Source organism: Peromyscus maniculatus, chromosome 3 (genome assembly GCF_049852395.1).
Source record: "Peromyscus maniculatus bairdii isolate BWxNUB_F1_BW_parent chromosome 3, HU_Pman_BW_mat_3.1, whole genome shotgun sequence".
Lineage (NCBI taxonomy): Eukaryota > Metazoa > Chordata > Mammalia > Rodentia > Cricetidae > Peromyscus > Peromyscus maniculatus.
In genome coordinates, this window is record NC_134854.1 from 161,664,118 (window position 1) to 161,677,232 (window position 13,115).

General features: G+C 42.8%; 1 protein-coding gene across 2 annotated transcripts in view; it reads left to right on the top strand.

Moving 5' to 3' along the window:
* Positions 1–414: 414 nt before the first annotated feature.
* The window catches only part of Pde3a (phosphodiesterase 3A), a 275,229-nt gene continuing 262,528 nt past the window's right edge, over positions 415–13,115 (top strand). The window contains exon 1 of one of the 2 annotated variants that reach the window (XM_006976484.4): positions 415–1,449. In XM_006976484.4, coding sequence (XP_006976546.1) covers positions 490–1,449 — 960 coding nt within the window. In that variant the 5' untranslated portion in view covers positions 415–489. The remainder of the gene's footprint in view (positions 1,450–13,115) is intronic. The other variant, XM_042274252.2, reaches the window with a different exon arrangement.

Genomic DNA, 13,115 nt, shown 5'->3' on the forward strand with positions numbered 1-13,115 from the left:
TGCTGCGGGGATTGAAGAGAGGAAGGGGGAAGGGGAGGTCCGCCGCGGGCCAGCGCTCAGCAGCCGGGGGATGTCCAGAGCTCTCCCTGCCACCCTGGCTGCTGGGGCATCAACAGTCCCTGAGCAACCTTTGTGTTGGGCAAGTGTTAAAATCCCGAAGTAGAAAGAGACCCCATAGGGTATAAACTCGGGCTGAGGGTGGAGCGAAGGATTTTTGAGAGAGAAAGGGAGAGAGAGAGAGAGAGAGAGAGAGAGAGAGAGAGAGAGAGAGAGAGAGAGAGAGAGAGAGAGAGAGAGAAAGAGAGAGAGAGAGAATCCAAGGCTTATCCTGCTAGCTGCCAACTTGAAGAAGTCTTCAGCTCGCACTCCTGAGTTCTCCGTAACGCTGAAACTTCACATAGATCGGGAAGAAAGGATTCCGAGAGTAGGATCGAGAAGGGCGCGGGCGCACGGGTAGGACGGGTGGGGGTGGCCTGCAGAGCTCACAGCATGGCAGTGCCGGGTGAGGCCGCCCAAGACCTGGCCAAGCCAGGCCTCGGAAGGGCGAGTCCCGCCCAGGTGACCAGCTGGGACCACCACGGTCGTGGCGCGCCCCGTCCATCCCCGCGGAGCTTGGGCTGCCGAGGTTGTTGGGGAGTCCAGGCGCTGCAGCCGCTACGGCGCTCGCCTCAACTCTCCTCGGCGTTGTGCGCGGGCTCCCTGTCCGTGCTGCTGGCGCTGCTGGTGAGGCTGGTCGGCGGAGAAGTCGGAGGCAAGCTGGAGTCGAGTCAGGAGGCGGCGGCCGAGGAGGAGGAGGAGGAAGGAGCCCGAGGGGGCGTCTTCCCGGGCCCTCGGGGAGGTGCTCCCGGGGGCGGCGCGCAGCTCAGCCCTTGGCTGCAGCCGGCCGCGCTGCTCTTCAGTCTCCTGTGCGCCTTCTTCTGGATGGGCTTGTGCCTGCTGCGCGCCGGGGTGCGCCTGCCTCTGGCCATCGCGCTGTTGGCCGCCTGCTGCGCGGGGGAAGCGCTGGTGCAGCTCTCGCTGGGCGTGGGGGACGGTCGCCTGCTGTCGCTGCCCGCCGCGGGGGTCCTGCTCAGCTGCCTGGGTGGCGCGACATGGCTGGTGCTGAGGCTGAGGCTGGGCGTCCTCATGGTCGCCTTGACTAGCGCGCTCAGGACGGTGGCCCTGGTTTCCCTGGAGAGGTTCAAGGTCGCCTGGAGACCTTACCTGGCGTACTTGGCGGCCGTGTTGGGGCTGCTGCTGGCCAGGTACGCCGAGCAGATCTTGCCGCAGTGCTCCGGGCCGGCTCCGCCCAGGGAGCGGTTTAGGTCCCAGCTGAGCGCGAGGACCAAGGAAGAGATTCCGGGGTGGAAGAGGAGGAGGCGGTCCAGCTCCGTGGTGGCCGGCGAGATGTCTGGCTGCAGCGGCAAGTCGCACCGGAGGACCTCCCTGCCCTGCATACCCAGGGAGCAGGTAAGCTGGGGCTGCGCCTTTGGGGGCACTCCGGGGAAACTTAAAACAGTGCTTGGAGTGGAGCGCAGGCGACCGGGAAGCCAGCCTGCCAAACAGTACAACTTTACACTTACTAAGAAAGTAGATTTTTTTTTTTCCGTCCATTCTCTATCTAGTGGAGTAGTTTACAACCAGAGCGACAGAAAACAGGAAAAAGTAACAAAATTAAGTGGCAGTGCTCGGGCTTTCACAGCTGGGGGGATGTTTTCAAATCCCCTACACCTGGTTTGTGAGTCCCTGCGCTTCGTGAAGCATTTCTACCCTCCCTAAATTTTCTGGATTAGTTTATTTACTTATTAGAAGTAAGTGGCTTCCAACACGTGTAATTTTCTATATTTCTGTGTCTTTTTAAAAATAACAAACTTTATTTCTTATTAGGTGCTAGGTAAACATTTATAAAAGCCAGTAAGAGTTTCAGTAGCCAGGGAAGACAGCCTTGGCGGTGGGGCGCTGAAAGACGCGTCTGCTTCTGCAGCGCCGCGTCTGCTGGCCACAGTATGGTTTTATACTTCAGTTGTTACACATTAGTGTGTGTTGAACTCTGAACTTAGGTTTTACACTTGAGGGCTATGTGTGAACTTTAGAGTGGCGCCGGACTGGAGGCTCTGCTTCTATTGTTCACTCAGAAAAGTAACCTTTCTCAGGAGCATTTATAAGCCTAAATGGAGAGAAATTCAAGTTACTTCCTCAAGGTTTGCAGGGAACATTAATCCAGACTTTCTAAGATTGCTTGCTAGTGAGATGTATCTTTGAGGAAGGAGGAGGTGGGGAGTTGAATTCGGAGTGAATTTGTGTGTACCAGTTTAGGCGGTTCTTTTTGGGGGGCGGGGAGGGGGTTGCCAATGTCTTTAGTATCATGGAATAGTTGCCCTGCGTGGTATAGGACGACCATTTCCAATTTTATACACAAGTTGTACTTGAGAAGATTTTTTTTTTCGCCTCAGTTCTCTCCACCAGGTCTGACGCCTGATGAAGGGGATTGAGAAAGCTGATTCTGCACTCTAAGTGGAAATTTACACTTCTGTTTAAATTAATGCCCACCCATGATCCTGTTAGGATAACTTTCAGCGTGAAAGGCTGTCCCAATGATAATAGTAAGCTTTTTATTTTTTGGGTTATTCTAGAGGTAATTGGCTAGGTATTCCTTAGAAACATCTGTCACCATATGGTGTGAGTGGTTGGTTTGTTTCCGAAATGGAGTTGACTACCCAGATGGGTGGCTCTTTGACTTTATGTAGGGGGCTGGATGACAGCATCAAATGCTTGTTCTTACTTTAAAACAAATGTATGTATTTAACATGTTGTTTAGCCGAAACAAATATGTCTAGGTTTAAAGAGTAAAGGGAAAAATAGAGGCCACTGACTGATGGATGGTTAGTTGTGTAGAAATTTGGAGAATAAAGTAAGTTAAGTATGAATGGGTGCTAAAGAGAGAACTTTTTGAATGAAAACAATACTATAAAAAAAAGCATCGACAACACACTTCTCTTTAACTTAAAGGGAAATGTGATATGGTCCTTGCCAACATTGAAGCCTAATTTACAGGAAAAATCTGGATTGAATCAGAAGTGATTTGACTCCACATTAATGCCACTTAGCCCTCAGAATTAAATTTTTGACATTTCGGATTAAGGGAGTTCAGAGTGGATTTGGTATCAGAAGGCCTTCAGGTGAACAGAGCAGCTTTGCTGATGAACGTAGATTTGTATAGATTTCCTCTGCTTCACATTGGTAAGTGAAGTACTGTAATGATCTTATAAAGGTCTCATTGAACTTGTATTTTCAAAGGTTTTATTGATTAATTACTTGGAGAGTGCACACTTATCACCTGTCCTGGTCATTTTCTCTGGCAGTTGTTTCTGTTGATGAAGAATGCTCTAAAGCAAGCAACTCTGGGTGATAGGAAGCCGTGGTAGCCTGCAGCAGCAGCCTGGACCCTTGCCGTTTTAATGAGGGCATGGGTGAAGGTGTGCTCACTGAAGGCTGGTTTTTATAGATGACCCATTAAAGCTGTTGCTGAACACAATTGTGGGGACTGGGTGGGGCTGACATGGGATAGTATCTTATGAGATAGGGTGAGGTGACAGCTCATTCGTTGGCCGAACTCTGTGAAAAGGTTAGGAGCCATATAGTAAATGGCTTATCTTTTTTATCATGAGGAAGCAAACTTCTGATTAAGAGGGCAAAGGGTGTCATGATCATTTACATACTTGACGAAGTCCAGAGTGAAAATAATTATGAAACAGACATCTACCATTCCCCAGTGCTGTCAGGTTAGTTCTTTTCTGAATAAGGCAACCAGTGAGTTTTAAACAGTGCTGAGAGGCAGGCAGGACAGAGGCCTCCTAGGCACTGACTCAGCTATTGCTCATTGTGGAGTTTAAAACTGAGACAGTTGGGACACGTATCTTCTCTGTGTGGGTGACACTGACCACTGCTTGTGAAGTCTCTCTCATTGGTGGTCCTCCCTTTCTAAAAAGACACAGAAGAATATATGCTAAAATTCTTGTGAGACTCCTGCCTGCCTGCCTGCCTTCCTTCCTTCCACCCTCCTCTGAAGCCTAAAATTGTAAAGTCTGTTGTTGAGATAGCCCGTATGGAATTGAGTTTGTAAGTCAGATAATTTGTAGCATAGAAAGGAGAAGCTGGTCAGGCTTTTGGTCAGAGCGGGAGGCACCAGGTGTTTCTGAAGGCAACTGACAGTGTCTTCTGACGAGGAACAAAGTTGACAGAATCTCTGCAGCTCAGTCTTGCCAGCCCTGTATCCTCAAGACTGAGGCTGTGATTTTAGAGGAATGTGCCAAGCTAAACATTTTAGGTTGATGGTTTGGGAAGGCTGGGGTCTGCTAAGGTGTCTGTGTCCCCTGGAAGTGAATTCTCACATCTGACAGTAGCTATAATCTTGTCAACTTGGGACTACCCCCTGCCAACATCCAGTATGCAGAATGCCTAGCATTTATTGAATGAATTTGATTAATAAGTGCTATTTTCAGCATAAAGTTAGTTCTGCAGCTCTCAACTTCATGAAAACACTCAAGGCATGCCTGTTTTCTATATACATCACAGAACACTATTGGACACTCACTTCTCTATAATTACTGAATCCAGCATACCTATTAATTTCTAATGGATTCCAAATCAAATCTAATTTTATTTTAGTTACCTGTTAAACATTTAATATTTTAAACATATGGTTTCATAGGAAAAAAATATAAGCTGCCCAGCTCTCCCCGTGAATGTCTTGGAACCAAACTAATGACTAATTTCTTTGTGATAGACACAAAGGCAGTCAGAAATGTAGGAGATATGTGCTTTGTCTTACTAAACTGAAAGCTACACTCTCCTGTGACTATTTGTCTAAGCACTCAGTTGAGAATCCTTAGCCTATGTGAATGTCCTTGCATTGGAATTTAAGTTTGGTAGCAGAGAAGGGTCAAGTTGTTAATCACTGGGGTGAGAAAGACATTTTAACCCCCGCCCCCTGCAAACAATAAAAAAAAAAGATAGGATATTGATTTTTGTTGGTACTCACCAAATGGTGGGCATGTGGTGGGCTTTCTTATGCCATTGCTTAAAAACAAATAGAACTTGATAGTCTTTGCAGTACAGATATAAAGCGCAGCAATACTTCTTCTCAAATAATTTTGGAGACAGTTTTTAAAAATTATATTTGTGTGTGTGTGTGTGTGTGTGTGTGTTGGGAGGACAACTTGCAGAACTTAGCCCTCCCTTCTACCATGTGGGTCCTGGGAATCTTTCTCTGGTTGTTAGGCTTTGTGGCAAGTGCCTTTACCCACTGAGCCACAATGCTGGTCCTCCAGGAAGTCTTGGTGGAACTTCAGCATTCAAAATGGCAAAAAAAAAAAAAAAAAAAAAGAAAGAAAGAAAAGAAAAAAATCGGTAGTGTTGGGAATTGAACCGAGGATCTCATGTGTGCCAGGTAAGTGCACTATCACACAGATATACCCCATTTTTCTGAACATATAGAATGTTGTATACATTTCTAAATATATTTTGATATGTTTCTTACATTGAACACATTTAAGAAATATGGGATCTTAAATTGTGGCTTCTATCATATTTCAGTATTATTCCTCAGTTTATAATGCTATAAACAGAAATATTGATTATGGCTTGGTGACAGAATTAAAATTAATTTATGTCAACCTCTGAAAAATCGCAAACAAGGATTTCTGATCCTCCCGGGAAAGGTAGGAAAATGTTTTGTTTTCCTGTGATTTTTTTTTACTTTGTGAATACACATATTTAAAGCATACCAAAGGACCATTTTAACTAACAGAAATAGTCAGAAAATCTATATAAATTTCCAGAGGTTGGAAGGAGTGAAAACACTCACTTTACTCTTTCTGTCTTGAGTCTAAAGTGTAAAAAGTTTAACTGTAGAACTGAAAGAAACAGTGTGTGCCGGGCTGTCATGTTAATTAAATAAACAACCAGAACAGTGACTCTGTGTATGAAATACATCTGGAAAACTCTGGGGGAGGGGACAGCGGGCCAGATGAGTGACACCAGCCTGAAAAACTTGCATTATATCTGTTGTGACATTTGTGTGAATTTGTTGTAATTCTTCTGAGATTCCGCTCTGGGAATCCTGTCTGCAGGCACCTGGATACCCAAAGCCCTTTCCACCCCAGACTTTCCACGTTGAAATCCTCCTCCCAGGTTACACTGAGGTGGGGAGGTTATCAAGCCAATAAGCCCGCTTCTATTTTAAAGTTCTCTCAATTACTATGGTTCGTGCTGGCCACAGCTTGCTGGAGTTTATGTTGACTTCATTGAAAACTCCTGTTGTTTGATTCCTTCCTTTAAAGGAGTGAGTTTGTTGGGGGGTGAGGGTGAAAGTTGCATTTTTTCAGAGAACAGGGTTGTGAGCGTGCTGATCAATGCCACTATTGTGTCACATAGTGTCTAGAGAGACATGGACAAGTTGAAACATTTGCACTGGGTCACTAGCAATGTTTCTTTAGCATTGAGGCAGATGCCCACCCACACTCCCTGTGATGCATTGCTTCTTAGTTCCTGTGGATCTCTTCCCCCATGGCGTCTTCCCCCTTCTTCCTCTTTTCTACGTGATATTTAATAATCGTATTTTCTAAATGGTCTGCATGCCGACAGAACCCACAGCCTGTGCCTGTACTCCACATTCGTCTGTCTCATGAAGTCTTCTCAATAACTCTGAAAAACCCCAGAGGCACTAAATCTCTGTAGTCTTATATTTTCGGTTTTGCATTCTTGCATTTGCATGTTCAGGTTATTGATTTTCCAATGGTCTAATACCTTTCTATAGATAATAAACAATTGTCTTTATGAACTTTTATTGCTGAGTATTTTTACTGGAAGTATTTTTTTAGAGGAGATTTTTGTCTTTTTTTTTTTTTTTTTTTGGTAAGGCTACCTTTGAGAATTGCTTCAATTTTGAGCTGAGTGTATATTTGGGCTATTTGCAACATAACATAAACAGATTTAATCACCATGAGTAAAAGTCTAAAAGATAGGTTGATGTGGGTAGGTTATTCACAGGTGGATAATTGCCAAAAATGTGAATTGGTCATATGATTTATCTTGTGTATAGTACTGTTTTCAAAGTACATACTTCTGTCAGTTAATGTCATCCTTATAGGCCTTTGGTCAGGTAACCCATCAAGTGTCACACCACATTTGTGCACCAGGCCTTGTGCTGAATACTGTGCCAAAACTATACACTTGTGCCAACACTGTCCACACACGGAGAAGACAGCCTCTGTCTCTCCAGGGCTTGGAGCATCACTGGGGAGATGAGGCACCTACATAAGGGAAAATCACAGTATGTGTGTGAATGACCACTTAGAGAATACATTGGGAAAATGGAGTGACATACCTGTCATCCCAGCACTGGGAGGTGGCAACAAGAAGGCAGATTCCAACTATATACAGGTTTGAGGATAGCCTGAGCTATATGAGACCCTCTCCCAAAACACAAAAAAGAAAGAAATAGATTAAGGACTGTAGATAGAAGCTTAGAGCAGGCTTTAAGTTTGGATGTAGGAACCATTCATCTGTTTTCTGAAATTCTGTGCAAAATTTTATGTTTTGGTCTTATGTAAAAAATACCCAGACTCTCAGATAAATGGAAAATCTTCAGCACTTAAATGTTAAACATACATGTTTTAAATTTGAAGCAGCTTTACCTTTGGAAATGTAGAGCATAGCTTTAGAAATGGAAACTTGTGTGCATTGACAGTAGGTTTTGAAATAAAGATAAAAGTCTATTAGACATAGGACATGCTAGGTGTTTAAGAGAACACATTAGCCTCATCCTTGGATCTTTAGATAGTTTATAGAGGCTCATGAGTGTTTCCAGTTGATGTTGAATCATTATTCATCCTCCACCCAAGGCCAGGCTGTAGTTAGCAGACCTGAGCTAGTCCGATTTCAGGGGGAGGGGCATGGAGGGAGGGTCAAGGAAATGTATCTTGGTAGCTGAGCTGAGGATACTCAGCTAGTACTGTGACAGTAGATGGCCGACTGGGAAACATTCAGGAAGGGACTGTGGTGGACAGTGCCAAACCCAGACATCATGTGCGATCTTACCTAGGGAACCAAGTCTGGATACCCAGTCAAGTTTAGCACACTGTATGTTGGAGGTAAAAATAACATGAAACTTCTTATGTTATTGAAGTGAAATGACAAAACCAGGCAGCCTCGGATTGGGAGTACGTCATTGACAGCTTTGTCCCACCTACATGTGTTTATGGCCTTGAAAAGTCTGACTTCAGACCTCCATCCCACCCCATTGAAGGCTCCAGTGGCAGCTTACAGCTCTCCATTTTCCCTTTTTAAAGACGTGGATTGAAAGATGTTCAGGATTTTAAACTCAAGCCAAGAAAAATGACCTTAGAAGCTGTAAAACCCTCTTCCTTAGTGAAAACAGCTGCTTATGTCCCCTAAATTAATTTGCCCAGTCTCCTTCAAAAGTCATAAAAATGTAAGTGCATGTGATAATAGGGGAGCACACGAAGGACATCATGATTCAAAGGACAGAGAGCCTTTCGGGAAAAGCCCCAAACTAAATTCCTTCTGCACGACTGATTTTATCCTATCTGCCATCACCATTAAGGGACCTATGGTTGTTCATTAGAATTGTCAAGTCTGCCAATCCCAAACAGAATGATGGCAGTTCAAAGGCTACCTAAGGCTTTTACCCTGAGATGATGAATGCTCTTAAAGAGATACACTTAGTTGGTGACAGGCTTGTGTGTATTTACACATGTAGGTGTGTGCATGCTTATGTGTGCATGTATGACCTGTACACATCCTGTACATGTGTCATTTTCCCCTGCCAGGAAATTACCTTGGTTGTGTCAATTTTGTGGAGAACAGTGTCACCCAGTGGCTTTGATGAAAACAGTCCTGCCAGTGTCCTAGGTGAGTGCCTTGCATATTTAACAGAAACAAAACACACATTTAGTTTTGCATTTCTAGTATTTACACAAAAAGACTAAGAGGAAAGATAAAATTTATAATAATACGATACTTGACCCAGCATGTAATCAAGATGAAAATGGAGATACATTACATTCTAATTTGTTTGTACTGAGCCAAATATCCAACATGTGTTTTACACTAAAGGCATTCTCAGTTGTTCTAGCTTCCTGCTTGTGATTCAGTCCACACCTGTGACTCATGGCCATGTATTGGTCAGTGCAGCTGTACATTTTTTTAGCAGGATGAAATGTATGCATTTTGATATTGCATCTTCACATATAATGGAAATATATGCAGATTCAATGGTAGCATTTAAAAACCATATTCTGACTCTGGCATAATTTTAATTGCACCTTTTGTCCCATTCTAACAGTTGGCAATTGTATGACTGGCATTTTCATCATTTCATGTTTTTGTCAGTATTTGAAAATGCAAATGTAATTATTTGAATGTAGGGGAAATTTAGCAGTCTGTAGCAAATAATCTGTACACCTGATTCAGGACAGGGTCACAGTTAACTGTGGGTCTATCTTTTCTGGCTTTCTATCTGCCAGGGATTGCATCTGCCTTCAGATCACTTGTCCAGGTTGATCAGTGTATACTCTTTGGCCACAAAGTTCTTGCATCTGTAGGGTAGGACTTGTCTTTCTAACATCAGCAACTAAAGTGGCAAACCTGTTAGTGGTGTCCGTGAAGCTCCAGTCACCATCATCCTTGCTTTTGTAGACATCAGTCGTGAGAGCGGAAGGAGAACGGGTAGGGTGGTAGAATGGGGGGTGGGGGAGTGGGGCCTCCGTTCTGTGTGTAAGGAAACCTAGAGAGTTCCACGGTGTAGAACGTGGCACCAAGAAACTCAGATTAGGTCTTTAGTCCCTTTCTAAATTCAAGAAGCAGGTTGGGATTACAGATTACTGTTTTCGTGGGAAGAAGTCTCAGCATGTCTAAAGTCATTTCTCATCAAACTCATGACTAATTCTAGATGGAGCTCTGACATTACATGGAGAATTAATGACAAAAATACTTTTCATACATGACATGCTTTTTCATAACTGTCTACAGATATTGATATATACAATTAATTTTAAAGTAATGCATGTATTCTGTGTCTGATGATTTTTATCTGAATATGGTACAGATAGCCACTTGAGTCAAGGCATACTATTTTACCTTTATATTGCAGATTAAAAATAAATACCTAAACTGGGACGTGGTGGCGCATGCCTTTAATCCCACACTTGGAAGGCAGAGGAAGGCCAGTCTCTGAGTTCAAGACCAGCCTTGTCTACCAAGCAAGTTCTAGGACAGTCAGAGCTGTTACTCAGAGAAATTCTGTCTTGAGAAACCAAAAAAAGAAAGAAAGAAAGAAAGAAAGAAATAAAGAAAGAAAGAAAGAAAAGAAAAGAAATAGATACCTAGTTTTCTCACATAACACCCTTGAAATAATCAATAAAACCCCAAAAGCAATATAATCATGCTATACAGATAAGCAAATTTGGATGTAAAGAAGTAATGTGGATGAGGTTCACTTCAGTTAAGCTGACTTTAGACTTGATGGAGCTACCCAAAGAATATGCACAATAACAGACATTAACTATTTGAAAGAGTTAACACTTAAATGTAACTAGTTATTTCTCACCTTTCCCTAGTTAATTCTATTTATTTATCTTTTAGAATTTCCCACTAGTCATTTTCATTATCTGTCTGTCTGTCTGTCTCTGTCCTTCACCCTCACCCCTCCCTTTCTCTCCATTTTATTTCATGTCATTTTTGCTTAATAGATTCTTCCATCTCAAGGGCATCTAAAAATGTAAGGAATGCCTTTCTGTCCTCCACAGGTGACTTTGAGAACACTGAAATGATTTTATGCAAGAAGCTTGTGGTTTGGAGTTAATAGGGTTTTAGCGGGGTGGTGGCATCACATGTCTTTAATCTCAGCACTTGGGAGGTAGAGGCAGGCGGAGCTCTGTGAGTTTGAGGCCAGCCTTGTCTAAGTGAGTTCCAGGACAGCCAGGACTGTTACACAGAGAAACCCTATCTCAAAAAATCAAAAAACAAAACAAAACAAAAACAAAACTTTTTCCTCTCCTGAAGTCGTTGTAAAGCACTGAATATTTATGCTAAGGCTTTGGCAAGCATTTCCACCCTCCAGGCATGTACAATCCACTTTGATAAACCCGGTGAGAGTTTTGACATCACAGAGAGGTTGTGTTTTGTCTGCTGGCAGGTTGGTTTGTGTACTGCTGTGTGCAGCCAAAGGCATCCTTATCACCTTTTGAAGGTGATGTGAATACAAAGAAAGAAACTAGTATTCTTGTTTGTTTTGATCCAAGGGATTTCAGAGGATCAAAATAACAGGTTCATGTGAGACATACTCTTTAAGAGGCCACACTCAGTCTGTGGTATGAGATACCTCACACCCTCATTGTGTGGTTAGTGTTTTGGGGTCTTAGCCACTGTAGCAGTGCCCCTAAGCTTCAGAAGGAGAGAGCCTACAGACTGTCCTATGTTTCCCAGGGGATTTGCTTTCTAAGCCTTGGAATGAAAGAAGTTACATTCAGACCATGACAGTTTTCATTAGAAAAGAAATCAATTTTGCAGCCTCCCCATCTTACCCATAAACATTTCCCTTAGAAAAATTTGGCTGAGTGCCTTGTTTTTTGTAGGTGCTGGCTGGCAGGATATGCGGACGGAAAAGAAATGTCTGTTAAATAAAATATTTATCCTCTCCAGTCCCTTGAGATTGGGTAGAGACTAGAATGTTTAAAGCAAAGAAAAGCGACTATGGACAAGTCTCAGAATTTACAAATTTGATGTGCTGTTGGCATTTTTCCCCTCTACTTTTTAAAATGTCTTCTGAGGGCCTGGAAAGATGGCTCAGTGGTTAAGAACTCTGACTATTCTTGCTGGAGACCTGGATTCAGTTCCCAACTGCACAGGCTGCTCATACACATCTCTAATTCCAGTTTCAGGGGATCCAACGCTCCCTTCTGGCCTTCATGAGCACTGCTACACTTTCATAGGTACAGGCTAACACTCATACACATAAAGTAAAAATAATAAAGTGTTTTTAAAAAGTCTTCTGTGATATTTCACATATAGGGCTGAATTCCCCTATACCTTATTAGTGGGGAATCCCATGTTCAACATGTGTCTTGTTTGTTTATTTCTAGATCATTGACAACTGAAAAATCACCAAATCTACATTCAAGATTACTGTTGTATAAATATTTGTCTTTTAATAGTGTGTGTGTATGTGTATATATGAGTATAGGTGCTCCTAGAAGCCAGAAGAGGGCATTGGATCCTCTGAAGCTGCAATTATAGGCAGTTGTCAGCCACCTGAAATGAGTGCTGGGAGCCAAACTTGGTGCTCTGCAATAGCAGTATGAGTTCTTAACTACTGATCTGTCTGCTCATCCCAACAGTTGACAACATTTTATGGAAAATGAAATCTATAGCCAGTCATAGAGGTGCAGACCCACAAAACTAGCCATTGTGGGGCTGGAGTAGGAGGATCTTGAGGTCAGAGCCAGCCTGGCCTATAAAGTGTGGCAGACAGACAGACAGAAAAGTTTACACAGGAATCCTACCTTTGCCATCCTGGTGTTTAGTAGAATTTGACTTGTTAAAATATATAATTTTCAATTAAATAAGGATCATCTTGCTAGTTCAGTTTTTTTTTTTTTTTTTTTTTTTTTTTTTCCGAGACAGAGTTTCTTTGTGTAGCTTTGCGCCTTTCCTGGAACTCACTTGGTAGCCCAGGTTGGCCTCGAACTCACAGAGATCCGCCTGCCTCTGCCTCCCAAGTGCTGGGATTAAAGGCGTGCGCCACCACCGCCCAGCGCTAGTTCAGTTTTAATGTTCAACAGAGATGTTGTCCTTTCATTGAAATAGGACATTTGTTTTGAGTATGTTATTTAGACTTTCATAACCCTCAGAGAAACTTGATAGAGTATTTAGTAAAATTTTCTAACCATTTAATAGTGATTGATTTCTCTTTCTGTAGCTATCAATTTATTTCAGTAGATTTGATTTCTATTAATAACAAATTTCAATGTTTGAGTCCTTTGAATACATTTTATAAAATCTAAATATGATTTCTATTGGAAAATAACCAGCAAACTAAGAAGTTAGTTTTACAC